Source organism: Convolutriloba macropyga, chromosome 3 (assembly GCF_964194025.1).
Source record: "Convolutriloba macropyga chromosome 3, txConMacr16.3, whole genome shotgun sequence".
NCBI lineage: Eukaryota > Metazoa > Xenacoelomorpha > Acoela > Convolutidae > Convolutriloba > Convolutriloba macropyga.
The window spans coordinates 30,973,616-30,996,998 of NC_134470.1; the positions used below are offsets into that span (position 1 = coordinate 30,973,616).

The following is a 23,383-nucleotide window of genomic DNA, read 5'->3' on the forward strand; positions in this document are numbered from 1 at the left end:
TTTTTTGTTTTGCCTGTACTTGTTTTTTGTAGGCGTATGACATTCTGGATACTGACATGTCTCAGTGGCTTCCTATGGATAAATAATTGAAGCGTTTTAACAATGACGATTGTTAAATATCAGTGCTCGTGAATTTGAAATTAATTGTTTTCAAAAAGTATAAAAGTTTTTCTTGACTTTGCTCTTATTGTATTTTCTTTTATTACATAACAGAATGATTTCAAGTCAATATTCGGTTATTACTAGATAAAATTTACCAGCAAATGAGAGCGAATGGGCATTTTGTAGTTTCAGGCAAAAAGCTGAAACGTTTTTTTGGCCTCAACACTTTGTGCCTGTTTTCGTTGTTATTTTGTAGTCTCCTGGCCTAATCTCACTAATGACAGCTCCCTAGGCAACTCTAAACTTTTTTAAATAGTTTTTCGAATAAACCATTTTTTGAGCTTTGCCTGTTTTTATCTTTTTTTATCACCTTACAGTGTAGTCTCAGCTAAGAGGAGCTCTCATGCTTTTCAAGTGAATTATAATAGAGTCTTACTTGCGGTTTTGTCTTTTAACTAATAGTTTTTTGGTTTCGGAACTACGAGTTTTCATAACTTTTATTTGATTTTTGGTCATTTTGGCAATTTAAGGTTCTTTTTTGCTCTCTTGTCACATTATAACATAAACGAATTAGATATCTTATTTATCCCCTTGAAGAACATAGGATTGGTTTTATTTAATGTTTTTAAGGAGTAGATTATGATTTTAACTGCTTGGACACCGATTTCTTGCAAAATTGAATAGACTGTTCGATGCCTGTATTTGGTTCTTTTTTAGTCTGATAATTCTTTATGTTAAATAACAGGTCACATTATTTTTTTGAGGTTTTGGTGAACCTGATTAATGCCTTTATTTGATAGCTAAGTTTTAGATATTAGGTTTTCATGACTTTGAAATTACATATTTTCAAAAAGTGTAAACGTATTTCTAACTTTGCCCTTTGTTTTTTGTCTATCAGTTGTTCTCAGAAAAGACAGATCCTATATGTTTTCAGATAAAGTTCTGGTGGATTTTTTCAGTTCAGTTTTTAGTTTTTATTTCCTGCTGTTTTGACTTCGCTATGAAGTTTTCTTTTAAAAAGATAGTCTGTGTTTTGGTCGCAATTAGTCGTCGTTCTTATTTGATTTTTGTTTTTTTTTGTCTGGCTAATGGCAGGTATCATCGGCTCTCTATTGAAGCGTTATTTAATTCTTTGGGTTGTTTGAGTTCAAAGCAATTTTTTAATTGGTCGCTCCTATTATTTTCGAACAATATATTAAGTTTTTCGGTTTCTACCTGAATTGGTAGACAATTAAGTCAATAATGTGAATAATTTGTGTCGTAAAATTATGTGCGAACGCACATTATCGAGCCGCATTGTGGTTTTTCTTTTGAAAAAGTAGGGCTGCGTTTCAACTCAGGTTCGCCTTGTCTCATCCGTGTCCGGTTCACAAATCAATGCGTACATGCAAAAGTAGGTTCTCTAATTATTATTTAGTGGCTTATATAAGCTCTAATAACATCATTCGAGCATAATGAACCAGTACCACCCCCATACACACACATTTGGTTGCAGCAGGTTACAACAGAACCGAGCGCCTATCAATCTTTCGAGAGCAATTAGTGAGACATTAGACGGTTATGTTAAGAATTTAGCTGATAACAAAAGCAGTTCCTGATTTTTCTATCTGTCTCTTCTTCAAGTGAACGCTACCATCTATTCGAGTAAGCCTAACTCAAGTTGGAAAACAGCGTGAATGAAGTAGAAATTGGAATGGGCGTGAAGATGAGGAGAAAAGCATCGTAAACGTTCCTTGAATAAGTAACAAAGGTGGTCATAGTTTAATTCTAAGGAATCAAGCACCAGTCACCTCAAGCTAGCAATAGTTTTTACTTCTGAAGAATAACTACAATAGATATGCTAGCGATGTTTTTCACAAGACCTATTCTTTTTAGACGAACATGGTTTAGAAACAACCTATGGAAGACCCATACTTTATCGTCAAGGCAGACGTTGAGCGCGCCTTGAACAATTTGAGCAACCTTTACGATTCCTATCAAAAACTCGCCAACAATAGCTCACCTACCAATGGCCTGAAAGAAGTAAACGATGTGCGGGGTGAAATTAAAACGGCCTTACGAGATGTCCAATACGATATCGAAGATATAGAAGAAACGGTTCGCATTGTTGAAGCTAACCCAAAAAAATTCAAAATCACTCCGGCTGAAGTTGAATCGCGCAAGCAATTTATATCAATTTCGAAAGACAAGTTACAATCTATAGAATCTGCTATTAGAAATACAAAATCGCCAAATAAAATTGCGAGAGATCAAGCTGGCAAGAAAAAGAATGCTGGATCGAAAGGGACAGTAAAATCGGCAAATGGAAGTGTGAAATATTCCAAGTTAGAGAGTTTCCATGATGAGGAGAACGATAAATTTATCACGGGTGCAATGAATGAACAGCAACAATTGCTGCACAGACAGGATGAAGAGGTTAGTTTTCTTAGTTTTCTTTAATTTCTAACGAAGGCTTTATTGTGCGCTATTTCGTTTTACAAATGTCTCTTTCTCAAGGTTTGACTATTTCTTTCTTTTTTTTTTCATGCAGAATCGAAGCAGCTGATCTAATTCATCCTCTAATGTGCTGTAAAAGTTTAATAAGAAGGGCGCCTTGTGAAATAAATTTAGATCAAAATCGAAACCCATTCGCTAATTAGAAAGTTATCTTATAGAAATAAATTATTTTGTTTTTTTTTATGTCTGGTTTGCTGCTTGTTCTGTCTTTTGAAGTCAAAACAATTTCTATTAATTCGCTGGTTTTGTTTTGTTGACTTGTTAAAGTAGCTTTCGTATATGGAGATGTACTCTTTAAAATTTGTTAATCAAATTATTAATTTTAATAGCAATTTTTATTGTCCAGAGTATTGTTTGCTCTATTTGGCCTTAAGGAAACAAAACAATTGACCTTCCAGCTTGAATTTGTGCCAAACTGTATTTTGGATTTAAAGATTTTAGTAAGAAAGTTTCTTCATTCGAAGACAAATCTTTCTCACGTTTTTTTTGTTTAGGAATTTTGTTGATTCTTAGGTTCCGTCTTATGGGTTCTGGCTTCAAAGATCAAAAACATGGCAAAAAGGCAGTATTCAAATTTGCTAATTTTTTAGTTGTACAAATATTTGTTAATTGAAGTCCATCCGTTTTTTCTATCAATGACCCTTGTTGAGTCAATAAGAAGCACTCGAGCTGTTCTGATGTTACCTGCCTTCATTAAAATAATCTAAATCTTGAAATGTATGGATCTATTTGATCCATGTCATCGGGCAATCTTAGTTATTGTCAGCATTGAAGTAATAGATTCGGAGGTTTTTTTTACTAAGTATAAAAAAATCGCTATTTACGAAAAAAAAAACGTAAAAATTTTAGTCAAAAATAATTTTGTTTCCAACCTTAAGTGTTGCATTTTTGACGTTTTGCATGTCCGGTATTTTGCGAGAAATGTAGTAGCTTTAGATTGTTTAACGGCGACGATTATTTCTTTAATTCGATTCTTTCTATCTAATAGGAGTAATTGGCAGAAGTTGTTGCTTTACCGACTGTAACAACAGAAAGTTTTGCAGATTATTGCATGATTAGTTTTGTATCTTATACTCAAGGATCTGATGAGAATCCTGGTTTCTGCTAGTTCTCAAACTTTGACCGTTTACGAAATTTGTTCTGATTATGTATAACCTTTTTTATGAAAAGTGGGGCTTCTCTTATAACGCCATTTTTTAAACGTCCGTTTTAGTTTTTAAACTTATCAATACAATTGCACAATACAATTATATCAAGGAATAATGTTTTTCTTACCCATTTAATCCTAAATTAACAATTTTCAATTTTTCCCAACGTTCAAAATTGTTTTGTTTTTAATTGCTCTCAAACGAAGTTTGTAGCAATTATATTAGTCCTCTCGGTCTTTTTTATGCGATTTTTCGCTTGACCGATTTTTCGTCTGACGCTTTTGACTTTTCGTTCTCAAAAACGGGATAAACAGGTAGCGCCCAGCGGGCATTAAGTGCTATTAGAGCCTTTTAGCTCTGCGCCGGTCGTTTGAGAGCAATTCGCCCGACGTTAGTCGGTTATGTTTTCTCTGGTAGTTTTAAGCTCTGGGGAAAGACCTATTATTTTGATAATCTTTGCTGGTCATTTGAATTCGAAGCCAAACTCATTTATTTTTCGCTTCTTTGAGATCTGTTTTATGAAAACGATCTGGAATCTGACTTAAACAACATTGTTTTCGTTGCCCAGAAAACTTTTTGACCTCTTATTATAATTCTTTCTATGCTTTGATCCAGTGACACTGAAGCTGATTTGCCGATTAAATTAATTTTGTCAGCTACCTCATCTTGGTAACCACGAAGGTGGTAATAGTAATCCCCTATCGTAAAAGAAAAGCTTCGTTGCTATCTTTCGTTAGTAGAGTTCACTCGGAATCTACTTACATTTTAGAGCTGGACATTTTAAAACGTAGCTTTGTAAATACTTAGTAACTATAAAAATTTAGTGTAATTAAATTTCACAATGTAAGCAGAGTTCACGGGCAAGAAAATTGAACAACTTAAGCTTATTATCTTCCAGTTTAGAAGCTGAATTAAGTATAGTTTTAGAAACCAACCAAAACTGCTCGCCGAATTAGATCATTTTTTGACACTGAAAAAAATAGGAAAAAATGTGTCAATTTATCTCTTAATCCCGATGTGCATCAAGCGCGTCAACGGCGGCTATTTTCCGGTAACCTGCCGGCTATGTTTTCCTGTTTTGAACTCTGCTTACGGTTTCTCGCTTATATGTTTCAAAATCCAACAAAAATTTTAAGTTCAGCGTTGTTCACAATTGGCAATTAAGAATACATGTATAAAAGTTTTTTATGAAGTCCACATAATAATGAATGCAAAGTTGGTCGCAAAATTTAGGGTCATATAAAGCGTAATAGTATGACGGTAACGTCAAACCCTATTGATGTAAATTTTTATAATAAAAGCTGATAGTTTATAAAACAGATTTTTTTTTGGCAATTCAAAGCTACCGAAACATACTTTGTATTCGATTTTTTTTTATTTTTCTCGAACAGTTTTTGCGTCAGATTTCTAAATTACTCCAATTCAGGAAGGGAGACGACTTGCCAACACTTTTCTCTGCCGAAGTGGTGGCAATCTTTAACTTTTTTTAAATAGCCGCACAGCGATAGCTGGGGCTATTATTGGCCTTGTCTTGGTTTTTTTTACAATTCAAAGAATTTGAAATGTTTTGTGGAGCTTATTTTTAAAGATCGATCTGTTCACAAATTTTCATGATCTTTGAAGTCAAATTGGAGTAGTGATTTTGGTCACGCCGAAACAGGATTCGCTTTGATTTTTTACTATTCTTTTCGACTTTTTGGATCGGATTTTTTTCTAATTGGTTTTCCCAAATCCATTCATAATTCATTCTAGACCTAGTTTTTCTTTGAACCAAGTTTCCATTTTTCGCAAATGGTTTTTTGTTCATATGCGGCATTTTACATTGATTTTCTGTTTTTTTTTTAATTTTTTTGATCTAATTTCTTTAGAAATAGTTTTTTTCCAATTCACTCAAAGTCTGTTCTAGGTCTAGTTTTTTGTTTAGTCAATGAAAATTCTTTGAATTGTACGTCAGGACTTGTCCTGCTATGTTTTTTATTTCGATTTTTGTTACGACCATATGACGTCACAACCACTTCAAATCTGCTTTTTGTTCATTCGTTCATTCAATTTCAACTGAAGTGCGTGCGTGACGTCATTTTTCGCCCTTAGTGGAGCGAGTTTTTTGTTCTTTTGCGTGATTAAATTTTTGGTCACACTTGACTTACCTCACACTTGATAAGGTCAAATGGGTGTGTGTCACTCCAAATGAAGGTTATTAGAGAGCAGCTAATAGAGGCAGCAAACTTATACAGATTTTTAATCAAAATATAACCTATCAGCCTTCAATGAAAAGACGAATTGTTTTGGTCTGTCTTTTTTTACTGTTTTTTTTGAGACTGCAGATCTACGAAGCTATTGCGGCTTTTTTCTGGCAATCTCTCAGCTATGTTTTTAAATTGCAGTTTTCAAACAATTTTTCCCTATATTTCTTATGCTCAAGGTTTATCAAATGAGAAAATGCGTGCTTTTGCGTAAGAACTAATGCTTGCTTTTGCACTGCCTTCCATAATGTAATTAGAGGTGGGAATATACATAGAGATAATGTCCGGCATTGCACAGGTTTACCCATATGCCAGTTTTACCCATATGCTATAACGGACGAAATGGAACAAATCGCTACTAAGCTGGCATTGCATAAAAGTTCTTCCAGAAAGATATCGTCGATTTTCTCAACACCTTTAAAACTTTTGTTAAGGCTTTTAGAGAGGTGCGTTGGAACATTTTGTTCCACGGAGAGACTCGCTCGAACTCTTCTTTCAATTTCCAATTGTTCTCGAGTACACATTGAATCTGAAGATAGTACGATTAATATGTACTGATAGCTCTTGCTGCGCAGAGGTCTATATGATTGAATGTCACTTTAGCTGTCTTGTTTAGCTGATATCAGGCGTGAAATTTTCTCTGACGTATGATTAGCGCAGCTTGATAAGACCGTTTGAGCATGATTTCATGCTGCAATTTGTTTGCAAATCAAACGATCTCACTTCTAATATTAGCGCAATGTGACAACAAGTCCTGCTTGAATATAATCACGCCCATTGAACGATAAATGGCTAAAAGTAGTTAGGGTACAACAAATTCCGCTGTTTTCATTAAATGCCTGCTTATGCATGTAGTCAAGAAAACTTTCTGTAGCTTTTTTAAACACGAAAAAGGCTAATAATAATTTTAACGGCTAATGTTCCCTGTTTAGGACATACAAGCAATTAGCCGAAGCAAAGCTGTTCCTTTTTATGTATAACTAGACGCATCAATAAAAAAATTGGTCAAGCAGACTAAGCATTGTGTTTATGGTAGGCAGACGAGGGAAGTGATTAGATCGAAGTACTACTGTTACGTCACATCAAAGCAAAGTAGACAGATATAATCTGGCGTATATGGGGAGAATTTCATTTTCAAATGAAGTGTATGTATATGGAAAAATTGAACTACTATTTACAAATCTATTACTGGATCTGATGACGTAGTTTGCTCTTTTTCCGTTTTTATACCTCACTGCGTTTCCATGTACACGCTGGGGAATTAAGCGCCAGAAAAGCCCTTGAGGTTATGTAGTGACGAATTTTCATCTTATTATACCAGAGTGTGTGAAATCACTCTGCTGCTGCTTCTGCTTCTGGGAAATGTGTGGGTGTAATAAGAGCACCCTTTTAACAATTCCCGGGCGGATTATTTGTTCAATCCCCATTTTTGGAGAATTATGTTCACGCGTTCCTTATGTTCCTGCATGTACGCTAAGCTGGTTTATAATGTGTTATAACTGCTCTTCTGAGTAGGTTGAAATCGAGGTAACCGTTAAAACTGGAATCATGCTTAAAATGCTTCCACAGCAAACTATAATAATAGTTATGGTGCTTTAGTATTATATCGGCCCGTACCTTCCATTCAGTCAGCATCAGAACTGAATCAGAACATTGTCGGGCGATTGTCGATTACGAGAGTATGGCAGTTTTTTGAAGAGTCTGAAATATTTTCTATGCGCACAGTAAATATTTTACAGCTCAGGCTAAAATTTTGTATGTAAGCATGCTCTGGCGTACATAAACACTACAAAGCCTACGTTTCAAAATGATTCATTTATCTGCTTCGAATTTCCGTTGACAATCTTTTCTTGGAGGGAATGTGTCGAAAACAAATAGAAAAATTAAAGTCAGCATTTTTTCGCCCGGAGAAATTAAACCTAGCATTGTTTTTTCGACGATTATGCACACATTTTACGATTCGGTAACATCCATGAACATTGTACCAAGGTGCATATTTCTAGTGCATATAGAGAACTTTATATTTAGATTGAGCGTGTCACAACGAGTATTGGTGTGTTGAAATCTATGAGCAGGCAAATTGGCGATGAGTTGGATAACCAAAATGACGCACTCGATGATTTGCAACACGAAATGGACTCAACGGCTACCAAAATGGACAATGTTATGAAGAAATTGGCGAAAGTTACAAGACTTTCAGATGATAAACGACAATGGACAGCAATAGGAATTTTGTCTGTGATAATTCTTGTATTGTTCCTTCTGCTGGTGATTCTATGACATTATTTAACAAATCCTCAAATTTTAAAATGGCTGGAATTCGAAGAAATTATGCTTATTCTAGTTAATAGTTCAATTCAATTGGTGTTGTAAATTGGGCGCATAAAATTTATGTAAAGTTGTAGTTTCAATAGAATGCTGATTTTTGTGGATGTTTATTTGCAACATATCTTTCTAGTAAAATGCGGAAAAGAATTGAAAAATGTTCCTTTTTAATGCGATGAGCATAGTGCTTGTTCAGAAGTCTTTGAGTTCCTACATGAAGGCTATATGATTTTTAAGAACACTGGTTTCGAAACAGGTATCTCAGGGCTTTGAGTTGAGTTTAAGAAGTGGTTTTGCAGTAAGTTGAAGTTTTTGAAGTTTATTACGTCACTCTTATGCGTGTTTTGCACTACTCATATAAATTAAATTGACCCGATTGTTCCCACATTTAAAAAAATGCAAATTTTATGCTAGCCCCACTTTTTTGTTCAGATAATTTTCACCTTAAAGCTCTGTTTAAAGCTTTCAGTTTAAATCACTTTAAAGCTCCCACTTTAAAGCTCCCACTTTAAAGCTTTCAGTTTAAATCACTTTAAAGCTCTCTACCTCTAGAAGTTCACTACAAAAAGATTATTCAAGAATTCTCGTTTTTTATGTGGTCTATGAAAGTGAGCTATGAAATTTCGAACATTTGCGTCTCATTTTCGACCGGTTTGTCCCACATTTCTCAGCATATCCTTGACAATTTTTGATCATTTGGTCCGATTAATTGCTCTCAAGCGCCGTTTGTAGCAATTATATTAGTCCTGTTGGTATTTTTATGCAATTTTGTGACTTTGTTCTCAAAAACGGGATAAACAGGTAGCTTCTAGGGGGGAATTAAGTGCTCTTAGAGACCTTCTGCTCACTAGTCTGTAAGTATACGATTCACAGAAACTTCTTTGGAGACTTATACTTATGGTGTGACCCATATTACCCCCTCCCCCCACACATAAGTCCCACTCACTTACCCCCCCCCCCCCCTAATCCACACTCCTGTAAACCCCGTGCAAGTAAAGACCCCCCCCCCCCGCTGCGCTCACCTCACGCCCCTCTAATTCAGCTAAAGCTAGCCTCAATAAAACGTAGCAAGCTACTGACAAAGCCAACCACTCGCCGGTCGTTTGAGAGCAATTTGCCCGACGTTAGTCGATTATGTTTTTGATTATTTTCCCCCATATAATTTACTCGTGAGAGAAAATTGGGATCTTTTCTGTCTGTGCCCCCAGTACGTTATGCACCCCTTAGTTACAGAGCACGTGCCATTACATAGTAAATCTTTATACCAAAATATGGCACGTGCGTCGGACGGTGAAAATAATATGCACCCATCAAGTTGTGGGGGGGGGGCAAAATTGTTCAATAATTGGAATCATATTATAATTTCTGATTTATTGTTCCCTCATTTTTTAACAGAGGAGGATTTTATGCTAACCCTTGTCTGGAATATTTTTCGATTTGTACGGTATCCCAAACCAATATGTGCTATTTCTTATAAATGCTATCTCAGAGCCTACAATTGAAAAATCACCACTTTCCTAAGACTTCCAGTAATTGAAGAATATACATTTTTTCCAATATTTCTCACTTTTGAACAAGATTTTTTTTCCTATTTTAAGCACAATTTCGGCGGTTGCAGTTCTAATTTGAGTTTTATCTGGCGACTGTTTATTTTCTAATCTCTTGTGAATCTAGAGTTTAAGTTCACGATTAAAAGGAAAATAGTTTTTGGAGAAACTCATTAAGATAAGGCAATATGATTTTTAAGAACATCACTTTTTCCCTTCTTTAGGGCAATTGGGCTAAAAGTTGAATTAGCTAATTTCAGATTATTTCGCTTCTTCCTTGAATAGAATTCCTAATTTTCACAGCTTCTTGAAAATAGCCAATGAGATGATTTGACCTGTGTCCTTTGATATGTATATTTTTCAAATTATTGATATTTGGCGAAAATAATGTTGGTAGCCCAGCTCAGTTTCAAAATACTGAAAATGATTTTTCGGAGAAAATGAATTGACGGATTTTAATCGAAGAGTGGAAAGATTTGTATGCAGTAAAACAATTGCTTTTTTCAATCGACATAAATTACGTAAACTTTTGTGTTTTGAATAATTTAATTGACTAAAATGCAGCGCTGATTTTCATGTCAATTTTCGAAATTGTATTCTCATTTAATGATTTTTGCTAATTGTTTTTAGAAAAGGTATGCTGTTCGAACTCAAACGCCTTGCCCTTTTTGTTGACGAAGATTTAGACGCTATTAATTTAATATTTATATGTTAGATAAACAAATTGACGGCTGAAATGTGTTGCTATTTTTTTTCTATGTGATATAATTGATTGAGCAAATTTGACAATGTGATAACTCATTTTTTTTCAAAATGTGCTCGCGGAAATTGGTGCCGTTGCTTAATTGGTAAATTTTGAAATCAAACTGTTGCAGGATTGCGTTTTTATACCCAATAACAATTTTGTTAATATCTTTTTGCAATTGTTATTTTTTTTTCTCAATTCGTTTAATTTTTGGTGTGCCCATATTTTGAATTAACCGGTCTCTCTTGCATACGCGATGAGTCGACGTGTAATCCACCACAACCATTGACAAACCTGTTTTCGTATCCTTGGATAGAGCCTGTACTGTTCCATTGCGTAACGATCAAAATAAAAGTCTTGGGCATTTCCTTTTCATCGTTTTTTGTTTTAAAATAAATGAAAATCAAATATTCCGTATGTAAATAATGTTTTTCTGAAAACTTTAAATGCGTCTCTAAGGGGTGTTTCTTTTTCACTTGCTGTTCATTATGCAGTTTTTTGCTGTCAGTTATTTTTATCTTTGAACCTATTCAATTATCGCTGACAAAAGCGATATACAAAGAAGGATGAATGATGAATCGCATCTGATATGAGCATGGCGTCAGTCACTTGAACTGATCTTTAACCGTACCTTCAACGAGCCAATATATAATTGCGCATAAGCATATAAAAATAGTTTTTGCATGTCATTTTCAATTTTTTTTTCTCAGCCCGTTAAAACTAATTTTTAATTGCTCTTGAACGAAGTGCATAGCAATTTTTGTAAACGTGTCTCTAATGCTTGACAATTCGAGCGACTTTTACGCCCTTGACTTTTTGCGTTTCGCGTGATCTAAAATTTTCTCTCAATCACAATTTCAAGCTGCTGAACTCAATTGGCGGCAATTTAATGCTATAAGTCAAACAAAAAGTGCACCGAAACTGGTGCCATTTTTTACTTTAAATCTTAATAGTGGTATATGTTAACCTCTAATGTGGTGTTTTAAGCCCACTATTGAACTTCTTAGTCCCATTTAGGCTCCCCTCCCTCCCCCCCCCCCCCCCCCCCCCCCGACTGAAGCACGCTGCAATTGATTAGAGCTCCCACTAGTCGTTCGAGAGCAATTCTTCCGACGTTTAGTCGGTTGTTTAGGTGGTGAAGACCTTGCTGCATTACCCCTCTCAATTGGCTGATATAATGCATTGTGTGTAAATATGAATCTGGGTTTAATCTGTGCTACGCACAGCATCATGCGAGCCCTCTTGTTTCAATCTAAGGATGCCATCGGACCTCACGGATTGAGGGATAAAATTCTACTTAGTCATGCTCAGTGTTTTCTTACTTCACAAAACTTACACGTTTCTTCCTGAAATGATATGTAAATTACATCATGCCGGTAGTGTATGTAATAAATGATTAATAAACAGAAGTGTCATTTTTGAATTGATGACAACAATAATTAAATAGATAGGAACAACAGCACACATCAAGAACTAAATTTAAATTCACGCCACATCAATTGCCTGAATTGAATTTTTCTAAAAATGTGCTCTGAATCTTTTTTGACAGTAGTAGAAGATTTTGACAATGTTTCATTCGCCGTTTATATTTCATGATATCTTAAACCACTATTGATCACACAATGTTCAAGGTGTTTAGATCTAGCAACAATTTTTTTTACTAATTTTCTCGTCCGATTATGAAAATAAGTTTGCCATTGGAAGTGGGGTATCAGAATTATTTTCAAATGTCTGCTTGCAATATTTGAAAATTTGTCGAATGTATAGTTCAAATTTTTGCTATCCCATGGTTTTGTCGTAAAATTTTGGTCTTTGAAGGCCATTAAGAGTAAAGTACAAACTTAGTAAAGTATCAGAATAGCAAAAAGACAGAACAGGGTTCAGAAACTGGTAATCAAGCAGAGTTCTGAAACAGGTCATCACAAGCGAGTACAAAACCTCTTCGTATGTATAGTTTTATGAGAGGATGCGTATATGTACTTCATAGAAAAAAAGTTGATTGTAAAATAATTTTACGCTTTAAATTCCAAAAACTGAGTGTAAATTTTTTAGGCATGAGAATAATTTAACGGTAGATGAATCGATTCTGTAAAAGGTAAAAAAATATCGCAATTTAATGGCCAAAATCTCAGTGATCAAGATTGAAAATGATTATTTGTAACCCAAGGTTTCTGTGACTATCATCCTGATGTACAAAAAATCTGAAGCACAGTGACTTACCTGTTATGCATATTCTTGAAATTAGTCTGAATGAATAAATGTTCCGACCCCACTTGTGGGGGGAGGAACTATATACTCAAATGGTTTTTTTGTTCAGACAATTTTGGCCGATCGATATATACATCGTAGAGAAATAATAGTGGTATTATTAAAAAGCTCGTCCAGCGTAGAATTGGAAACTTAAAAGATTTTTTGAATTTGGCTTTCTTCGAGGAGTTATCCAGGATTGAGGTTTGTGTGAACAACGGGATGGATATTTGGCATGATTTTGTTCACTTTCAGTACAATTTTTCTTCAAAGGAAGATCTTTTTTTAATAAAAATACTAAATCAAAATTGCATTTCACGCCGCAAAATGAATCAATTTTAAGTTCCTATTAGACGATCGAAAGGCGGTAGAAAGACTAGTTCTGGTCTCATAGGGAAGTGTACTATCAAAAAAATTCGAATTCTATTTGAGAACTTTTTTAGAACTTGTCATATGTTTTTGTTTTCTTATGTCACCTAGAGTCTAGTCACTTTTCATATCGAGGTTCAGTTAATAGCAGTGTGATTTACAGTCTAATGAGGTCCAATGAAGAAAAAAATCGTTTTCAAGGAATCGCTCGTGTTTTTTTTGCTTCGACTCCGAATTTTTGTAATTTTGAATAAAATTTTGGTTTTCTTTTTGAGGTTTTACTAAACGTTTACAGTCTAATGGCATAGACTGGACAAAAAGTGCAATACGTTTTGCAATGAGCATTAAGTGAACCTTTCTAGAGCTTTGAGTGGACAGCTAATGGCTGTTAAGACTTTAAAAACGATTTTTTGAGGAATTTTTTTTTAAGATTAACTGATCATAAACTTGCTTTCGTAAATTGTTTCAGTAATGACCAGTAGTGACAGTTTCAGTTATATTAAGACCCCCTTCCTTTCTACTGCAATCAAAAATAATATGGTTGAAGGTTTTATGTTCTAACTTTTTTTTTATATGACTTCAATGCCACAAGATTTCAAAATTAAAGAAAAATTCTTTGGATATTTTCGTAATATTGATTCCTCTTCAAATCTTATCACATTATCCTGATATTGGGGTAGGGGAATACATCCGAGTGGCTTAGGGAAGACGTTCAATGAATTATGGATAAAGTGTTCCGAGAAAAGCTTATAGTTTAAATGGCTTCGACACTTATTTCTTGCACTTTTCTACTTAATTTTTGGATTTCGCATGTATTTGTGTTTGTTGTTGTTTTCATAGTAAATAACCTATCGTAAAGTCTCTTTGATGACTTACAAATGACAAACATCTTTGTCGTCTCATCGAGGCGTAACTTAACGTTTTTATTAGCTTCCGTTGAGAGCTATTGAATTTAATGGCGTTGGGACTACGGGTTTTCTAAAAAAATTCGTGGTTTTATTGTATTTGTTCATGTTTGTTGATTTATTGGAATCAAATTGTTAAAACGAAGACTCCCATTGCCGTTAACATAATTAATTGAAAGTAGAAAAGTTTTTACTGAAAAGTTCATTTTTTAATGGCTTCCACTTTTTTCGCTCATTTTTTTTAAATTGGCGTTTTTGCCTATTTTTTCATTCTCTAGGTAGCCGTAAAATGCTGACCAGGCTCATTAGCTTGTAATTGAAGATTGAATGAATGATGTTACCCGAAGCAGTCGGTTTATAGCGAATAGTCTTGAAGTTTAGGATATTATACATTTTTAAGATTTTGCAGGACTTTTCAATTTTGTTTAGTTTCTGTTGTTCTTTTCGCCAACTTGTAACTTATTCTCATTATTGAGAAGTCCCATACAATTCCTTGTTTTTTAATAATTAACATATTTACTGATATTATGGCGTAACTGACGTTTTGTTTGTTGGACAGTATGCGTTTTCATAAAGTTATGTGAGTGATGTATTTGTTTTTTCTCTTCCCTTAGCACAATCGCGTAATAACAGATCCTAATGATTTTCAAATGTGGTCCAATTGAACTTATTTACTCATTCTTTATAAATTTAGCAGATTTATAGTAAAAAAGAAAATGAAATAAAATAAATAATATTCAGATAATAGCTATTGATTTAAAGGACTTCACTAATTTGTGTTTTTGCATTGTTGGTAATTTGTTGTTCGTAATTTTGTGAGCTTTTCGGCATCTTTGATCCGTTCCTATGGCATAGTCTAGGCAAAAAGAGGTCCTTTTAGTTTCATTCTGACTTACTTAATTTATCAAGAATTATTTTGTTAGACTTTTGAAATTATTTGGTTTTAACAAACGTTGATTTATTTTGAATTTCGTCCGAGTGGCTTAGGGAAGACGTTCAATGAATCATGGATAAAGTGTTCCGAGAAAAAGCTTATAGTTTAAATGGCTTCGACACTTATTTCTTGCACTTTTCTACTTAATTTTTGGATTTCGCATGTATTTGTGTTTGTTGTTGTTTTCATAGTAAATAACCTATCGTAAAGTCTCTTTGATGACTTACAAATGACAAACATCTTTGTTGTCTCATCGAGGCGTAACTTAACGTTTTTATTAGCTTCCGTTGAGAGCTATTGAATTTAATGGCGTTGGGACTACGGGTTTTCTAAAAAAGTTCGTGGTTTTATTGTATTTGGTCATGTTTGTTGATTTATTGGAATCAAATTGTTAAAACGACGAATCCCATTGCCTTTAACAAAACTCATTGAAAGTAGAAAAGTTTTTACTGAAAAGTTCATTTTTTAATGGCTTCCACTTTTCTCGCTCATGTTTTTTAAATTGGCGTTTTTGCCTATTTTTTCATTCTCTAGGCAGCCGTAAAATGCTGACCGGGCTCATTAGCTTGTAATTGAAGATTGAATGAATGATGTTACCCGAAGCAGTCGGTTTATAGCGAATAGTCTTGAAGTTTAGGATATTATACATTTTTAAGATTTTGCAGGATTTTTCAATTTTGTTTAGTTTCTGTTGTTCTTTTCGTCAACTTGTAACTTATTCTCATCATTGAGAAGTCCCATACAATTCCTTGTTTTTTAATAATTAACATATTTACTGATATTATGGCGTAACTGACGTTTTGTTTGTTGGACAGTATGCGTTTTCATAAAGTTATGTGAGTCATGTATTTGTGTTTTTCTCTTCCCTTAGCACAATCGCGTAATAACAGATCCTAATGATTTTCAAATGTGGTCCAATTGAACTTATTTACTCCTTCTTTATAAATTTAGCAGATTTATAATAAAAAAGAAAATGAAATAGATAATATTCAGATAATAGCTATCGATTTAAAGGACTTCACTAATTTGTGTTTTTGCATTGTTTGTAATTTGTTGTTCGTAATTTTTTGAGCTTTTCGGCATCTTTGATCCGTTCCTATGGCATAGTCTAGCAAAAAGAGGTCCTTTTAGTTTCATTCTGACTTTTAACTCAATTTATCAAGAATTATTTTGTTAGACTTTTGAAATTATTTGGTTTAACAAACGTTGATTTATTTTGAATTTCGTCTCATTATTTCTTTTTTTTGTCGACTTGTTACCTAGTCTCATTAAGGAAAAATCTCATCTGTTTAGTTAGGAAAAAGTAAATCTGTGTAGTTAGGGTTTTTGTCTGATTGACGTTGTTACTAGGTGCTTCTTAGATATTGAGTTTTTTTTTACTTTTTTGTTTTTGCTTCTTTGTTGTGGTTGTTATTTTTCTCGTAGTAATTTTAATGGCAGATCTCGTTGTAATGAGGCATGGCATTATTTAATTCAATTATTGATTTGGTTGTTTAACGGTTTTTTTAATCTCAAAAATCAATTTTTGATTATCTCTGTCAAAAATGTAAGTCAAAAGACAGTTAAGTCAAAAATGTAGATGAGCGCTGGTCGGAACATCATGTGCAGACGCACATTAACGATCCTCCTTGTTAGGTTTTTATATGATGCTATATCGTAATCGTTTTGCTTTCATTACAATGTTGCTCTAAAGTGCGTGATGTGATATTCATTTCAGATCTGATCTGTCTCTATTTGAGGAGACCATCTGAATTACAGACACTTCTACTTCTACCATAGTAAATAAACTATCGTAAAGTCTCTTTGATGACTTACAAATGACAAACATCTTTGTCGTCTCATCGAGGCGTAACTTAAAGTTTTTATTAGCTTCCGTTGAGAGCTATTGAATTTAATGGCGTTGGGACTAGGGGTTTTCTAAAAAAATTCGTGGTTTTATTGTATTTGTTCATGTTTGTTGATTTATTGGAATCAAATTGTTAAAACGAAGAATCCCATTGCCGTTAACAAAATTAATTGAAAGTAGAAAAGTTTTTACTGAAAAGTTCATTTTTTAATGGCTTCCACTTTTTTCGCTCATTTTTTTTAAATTGGCGTTTTTGCCTATTTTTTCATTCTCTAGGTAGCCGTAAAATGCTGACCAGGCTCATTAGCTTGTAATTGAAGATTGAATGAATGATGTTACCCGAAGCAGTCGGTTTATAGCGAATAGTCTTGAAGTTTAGGATATTATACATTTTTAAGATTTTGCAGGACTTTTCAATTTTGTTTAGTTTCTGTTGTTCTTTTCGCCAACTTGTAACTTATTCTCATTATTGAGAAGTCCCATACAATTCCTTGTTTTTTAATAATTAACATATTTACTGATATTATGGCGTAACTGACGTTTTGTTTGTTGGACAGTATGCGTTTTCATAAAGTTATGTGAGTGATGTATTTGTGTTTTTTCTCTTCCCTTAGCACAATCGCGTTATAACAGATCCTAATGATTTTCTAGTAGTATTTTTTATGGCAGATCTCGTTGTAATGAGGCATGGCATTATTTAATTCTATTATTGATTTGGTTGTGTAACGATTTTTTGTTAATCTCAAAAATCAATTTTTGATTATCTCTGTCAAAAATGTAAGTCAGACAGTTAAGTCAAAAATGTAGATGAGCGCGGGTCGGAACATCATGTGCAAACGCACATTAACGATCATCCTTGTTAGGTTTTTATATGATGCTATATCGTAATCGTTTTGCTTTCATAATATTGCTCTAAAGTGCGTGATGTGATATTCATTTCAGATCTGATCTGTCTCTATTTGAGGAGACCATCTGAATAACAGACACTTCTACTGCCTTTTCTATAATCAACTAACTTCACTCTCTAACTCAACGACAGAGGACGAGCGAACCAGCTCAACATGTGAGTATGATAGAGAACTTTAGTAGATTTCTTTTAAACATGAGTTCAAATCGTTTTGATAGTTTCGTTAATGTTTATTTATTGTTCTTAAAAGAAGTTTGCCACAATCATTTTGGTGCCATTGATCTTGTTTTAACGCGGTTAATTGCCAAACTATTTTTTGCCTGTCTGATTTGACTTAGCGACCGACCTCTGGATGAACCGGTAAAGCCCGAGGGCATCAAGTCGCTGTCCATCAAGTCGAGTTCTTCTACTAATCTGTGTAATACTAATTGTATGTATCACAGAAAATGCGGATGATGCTTAAGTTTATAGTTAATAAAGGGGCTCTTGTCAGCTGATGGTTGTGTGGAAACTATATTCAAAACCCTTAAGCCTTAATCATTTTTAGAATGCGATGGTTTAGCATGAGAATGGACTTGCCAGAATATCTTTTTGAAAGTGAATTTCAGGGCTAAAATTGGAAACAGGGATCATACACAATTTACAATAAACAGAGTGGTGTAATTTTCACTTCGGCTTTGAGGAAGGAAGTCATTTTCTGTAAATTTGGGTTAATTTAACCCTTAATGTGCTGACGTCACACTTTGACAGCGGGAGTCTCAATTAGCATTTATGACTTTGGGCAGCACACCGTTTACTGTTTTCTTGAAACTAATAGTTTACTTTGCCTTATTTGTGTACTGCATCTTATTTGTCAATGTTTTTCTCTGTTTATTTCGATTTGGTCGGCATACTCTGAGCTGAAAAGATATTTTTGTTTTCTTCATCGGCAGTGGACCGTTTTATTGCCTGTTGGGATTCTGTTCAATTGGTACGCATCACAAAGCCGATAATAAACTAAGTCAATTAGAAAAATATTCAGACAGTACCCCCCAGCGGTTAGCTTCTACCATAAAAAACATATCAGACGATATTTATTGTTTGTACTCAGAAGTAGTTCCCACATTTTTCACAACAAATTTCAAAGCCTTGTGGTTTTTGATCAGGCTTGTTTGTTGTTTTTACTGATCTCTTAAAATGTTTTAGTTCATTTTCAAGAGAAGGGATGCTATAAATATCCCGTTCCGAGCGACTAGAAATCAGAGGTTTTAGATGCTGATTTGTCTATTCATTCTTCGGCGTTTCCTTTTTTGTTTAGACGTATTGATGTTAGTTAGTCGGCTGCGTTTGTTATCGGCTCGTTAGCACCTCATTATTACGCTCCACGCGCGCCCACTGAGAAAAAACCACTAATTAAACCATCAGTTGAACTATCAAAAGATGTACTGTTATTGTGGACTGTGATTTAAATTATTAGAAACTAGCGTGGATACTTCGAACTAAATTGAGACGAAATTTTATAGAATTGTGGCGTTTCCTGTGAGTACATTCTTGGTTACTGTTTTTTAATAATTACTTTTTGTACCATTTTTTATTTACATCAATACACTTAATATATATCATACTACAGCTTTTCTTTGAGTAAAACTATCCTTTAATATCGTCCATGAAGTCAGGTATCAGTTAGACCTTATATTAGAGGATTTTTCAGAAAATCACAAAGTAATTGAAAAAGAATAGCATCACATGGGCTGGCACATTGGGCTGCTTTTGGAACATTGGTATTAGTGCTCTGAATCTACCGTCTTCCAATACATCAATGAGTACGTAGTTGTGGTAGTAGTGTCGTTTTTCGACAAGCAGATTATACAATCTACATCTTGCCTCTTGATAGCATTGGAGCGGTGTTATCTTACTGTAATCTTGAGATTTAGATGCTCGCGCTTTGTAATGCATACCTTTTTTATCATCAATGCAATAGGGTTTTTTATTAAACTTTGGCCTCGTGACAAATTTAAATTTGTGTGCAGTATGTTATTTTCTTTTTTTTTCAATTCTTTTTCAAACGTTTTCAAAAATGGGTAGTATATATCAGTGGCAGGATTTTTCGCTCAAGCACCAATAAAAAATCTTTATTTTCAAGCTACCTAAAATGTCCTAATTTCAATACAATTTTGGTTTTGTAATTTTTTGTATTTCCGGTTTGTTTTGAATAAGTCATAAGAATTCGCTGGTTGTGAACTTTATGCTCAAATTATGTTTATTGCTCAGTCAGTTTTGACCAATCGATATCGATCACAGAAAGTTGTGAGGGGTGTCACTAAAAAGCCCGTCAAGCGTAGAAGTCTATCGGAGGGAAATTAAATTTGAATTTTTAGAGCTTGAATGTTTTGCGAAAATTTTCACTGGTTTTTGGCATTTTATAGGAATTTGTTCAAGATAATTGTATTTCGCTTAAATTTTGAAATTTGTCTGGCATTGCTCAAATTTATTAGGCATTCCACAGTTGAACTGCTCTTCCAGCGCTGTCTGAGTAGTCTATTTGGGCCGATTTTGCAATAATTTAGCTTTTTTCGCTAGTTTTTGCACTTTAGAGTTATTTTTCTTCTGTTATTTTTGCAAAATTTGATAAATTTCTTAATTATTACGTATTTAACATTCATTTATTTGTTAATCGTAGTTATAATTTATTTTAAGTGGCCTTTTATATTGTTGACCAATTTTTGTTAATTTAAGGTAAAACTCACCTAATTTCTAGAATATAGTTTTTTTTGTTGGTCACATTTTCTGCCAAGCCGATAATAAACTAAGTCAATTAGAAAAATATTCAGACAGTACCCCCCAGCGGTTAGCTTCTACCATAAAAAACATATCAGACGATATTTATTGTTTGTACTCAAAAATAGTTCCCACATTTTTCACAACAAATTTCAAAGCCTTGATAGCATTGGAGCGGTGTTATCTTACTGTAATCTTGAGATTTAGATGCTCGCGCTTTGTAATGCATACCTTTTTTATCATCAATGCAATAGGGTTTTTTATTAAACTTTGGCCTCGTGACAAATTTAAATTTGTGTGCAGTATGTTATTTTCTTTTTTTTTCAATTCTTTTTCAAACGTTTTCAAAAATGGGTAGTATATATCAGTGGCAGGATTTTTCGCTCAAGCACCAATAAAAAATCTTTATTTTCAAGCTACCTAAAATGTCCTAATTTTAATACAATTTTGGTTTTGTAATTTTTTGTATTTCCGGTTTGTTTTGAATAAGTCATAAGAATTCGCTGGTTGTGAACTTTATGCTCAAATTATGTTTATTGCTCAGTCAGTTTTGACCAATCGATATCGATCACAGAAAGTTGTGAGGGGTGTCACTAAAAAGCCCGTCAAGCGTAGAAGTCTATCGGAGGGAAATTAAATTTGAATTTTTAGAGCTTGAATGTTTTGCGAAATTTTTCACTGGTTTTTGGCATTTTATAGGAATTTGTTCAAGATAATTGTATTTCGCTTAAATTTTGAAATTTGTCTGGCATTGCTCAAATTTATTAGGCATTCCACAGTTGAACTGCTCTTCCAGCGCTGTCTGAGTAGTCTATTTGGGCCGATTTTGCAATAATTTAGCGTTTTTCGCTAGTTTTTGCACTTTAGAGTTATTTTTCTTCTGTTATTTTTGCAAAATTTGATAAATTTCTTAATTATTACGTATTTAACATTCATTTATTTGTTAATCGTAGTTATAATTTATTTTAAGTGGCCTTTTATATTGTTGACCAATTTTTGTTAATTTAAGGTAAAACTCACCTAATTTCTCGAATATAGTTTTTTTTGTTGGTCACATTTTCTGCCAAGAGTGCCCTTGAAAGTTACGGACAATTTTAAATTAATTATACGACAGAATTATTTGGCTTTCATCATTTGTTTCGTAACGATTTTTGTCGTTAGGTTAGTCATAAGAACAAAATTCTGGAAAAGCAGTAGAATTCAAAATTTATCAGTATTTTAGAAATTTCGGTTTCATTTGATTTCTCTTCAAACTTAAATTTATTAAACAACAGAATTATTTGGCTTTTTGGAATTCTGTTTCAATTCTGGCACAAGTTGTTTGAAACGGACTTCCGTTTACCATGGCTTTTAGCCTCAATAACATATTTTGACTTCGGGTTTGTGATAAAAACTGCGAATTTTGTAAAACCATGAATCTTGTCTTTTGCAATTCACTTCGGTTGTTATTCGTCAATAACAAGAGTTCGTTTTGAAAAATCTAGTGGGCCAACAGTAAAATCTTTTGATTATAAATAAGTTAATAAAGTCTTTTAACGTACTGCAATCTTTCAGAATTTAGCCAGCATACCTAAAAATTTAACAAAACCGGCGTTCAAATTTTTTTTGCAAAAGCTTCAACGAAACATATGTTTTTGATAGAGCAGCAATTATTGATTTTTTTCTCATTGAGAAAGGGCTCGATTCAAAAGTTTTCAATGTTAGGTTTTCATTTGAGCAACCATTGGAAGAAATGTTTTTCTCAAAGGTTGTCCTGGGTGGACTAATGTTTTTTGTATTTAAAATACATGTGTTTATACCTGTAACTAACCACACAACTAAATTTAATTCATTCACAAGTAAAAATACGGCTATCTGTGGCAGCTAATTTTTCTATTTAGGTAGTTCCTCGAAATTAAATTTTTGAAATATTTCTCTAAAAATTTCTCTTCAATTGATATTCTTTTTTTCTAATCAAAACAAAAGTTGCTTGATTATTTGTTTGATATTTTTTAAACACACCTATTTTACAGGGTTTGCATAATAAAAGGCGGAGAAATTCGTTTTCAATTACTTCTGATTTTTGAATTGATCATTTTTAATAGCCGCACAGCGATAGCTTGGGCTATTATTGGCCTTCTCTTGGTTTTTTTACAATTCAAAGAATTTGAATTGTATTGGGGCGCTGTCTTGTTTTTTAAGATCTGTTCACACATTTTCATGATTTTTGAAGTCAAATTGGAGTAGTGATTTTGGTCACGCCGAAACAGGAAATGGAGCGAAAAAGCGAGTGGTTTTGCGGCGTGAAATTTTTTCGCTCTAAATTTAAAGTAGAGTGAGAAAACGGTGTTTGAACAAAAATTCGCTTTCTCGCTAGTGGTTTTTTGTTCACATGCGGCAATTTCGCTTTGATTTTTTCTGGGTTTTTTTCGATTTTTTGGATCGGATTTTTTTCTAAATGGTTTTCCCAATCCATTCATAGTCCTTTCTAGGTCTAGTTTTTTGTTTAGTCAATGAAAATTCTTTGAATTGTACGTCAGGACTTGTCCTGCTTCGTCGAATAAAAAAATGTTTCGCTTTACCTCATTTTGCCGCTTTTTCAACATTTTGCTTGATATCTTTTTGACTTCTCTAAGCTAGTTTCTCTCTTCTCTCATTCTGCTAAAAGTGATTTTGAAAACCAGTTGCTCAGCAAAGCAATTCAAAATGAACAGAGTCAGTATAAAAAAGTGAAGTCAGAAGTAGAAACGGAATAAACTCATAAAGCCCAATTTTAGATGCCCGCTATTTGAACGTCGTTCCTATAAGTCTTTGTTACCATCTCTAATGCTTA

The 23,383-nt window shown here is 33.7% G+C and overlaps 2 protein-coding genes across 3 annotated transcripts in view; both read left to right on the forward strand.

The window, feature by feature from the left end:
- Positions 1-1,980: 1,980 nt before the first annotated feature.
- Positions 1,981-8,474, forward strand: LOC142336995 (syntaxin-6-like). Its single transcript, XM_075386003.1, has 2 exons — positions 1,981-2,517; positions 8,018-8,474. The coding sequence occupies exons 1-2, from the start codon at positions 2,002-2,004 to the stop codon at positions 8,267-8,269; spliced, it is 768 nt and encodes a 255-aa protein (XP_075242118.1). The 5' UTR covers positions 1,981-2,001; the 3' UTR covers positions 8,270-8,474.
- A 9,373-nt stretch (positions 8,475-17,847) lies between these two features.
- The window catches only part of LOC142336150 (long-chain-fatty-acid--CoA ligase 5-like), a 141,249-nt gene continuing 135,713 nt past the window's right edge, over positions 17,848-23,383 (forward strand). The window contains exon 1 of one of the 2 annotated variants that reach the window (XM_075384747.1): positions 17,848-17,970. In XM_075384747.1, the coding sequence (XP_075240862.1) occupies positions 17,969-17,970 (2 nt within the window). In that variant the 5' untranslated portion in view covers positions 17,848-17,968. Of the gene's footprint in view, positions 17,971-19,199; positions 19,333-23,383 lie in introns of those variants that run through there. The other variant, XM_075384748.1, reaches the window with a different exon arrangement.

Coding starts and splice junctions, on each gene's coding strand:
- LOC142336995 (XM_075386003.1), top strand. CDS start 2,002: ATGGAAGACCCATACTTTATCGTCAAGGCAGACGTTGAGCGCGCCTTG. Junction 2,518..8,017: donor TGCACAGACAGGATGAAGAG/GTTAGTTTTCTT, acceptor CTTTATATTTAG/ATTGAGCGTGTCACAACGAG.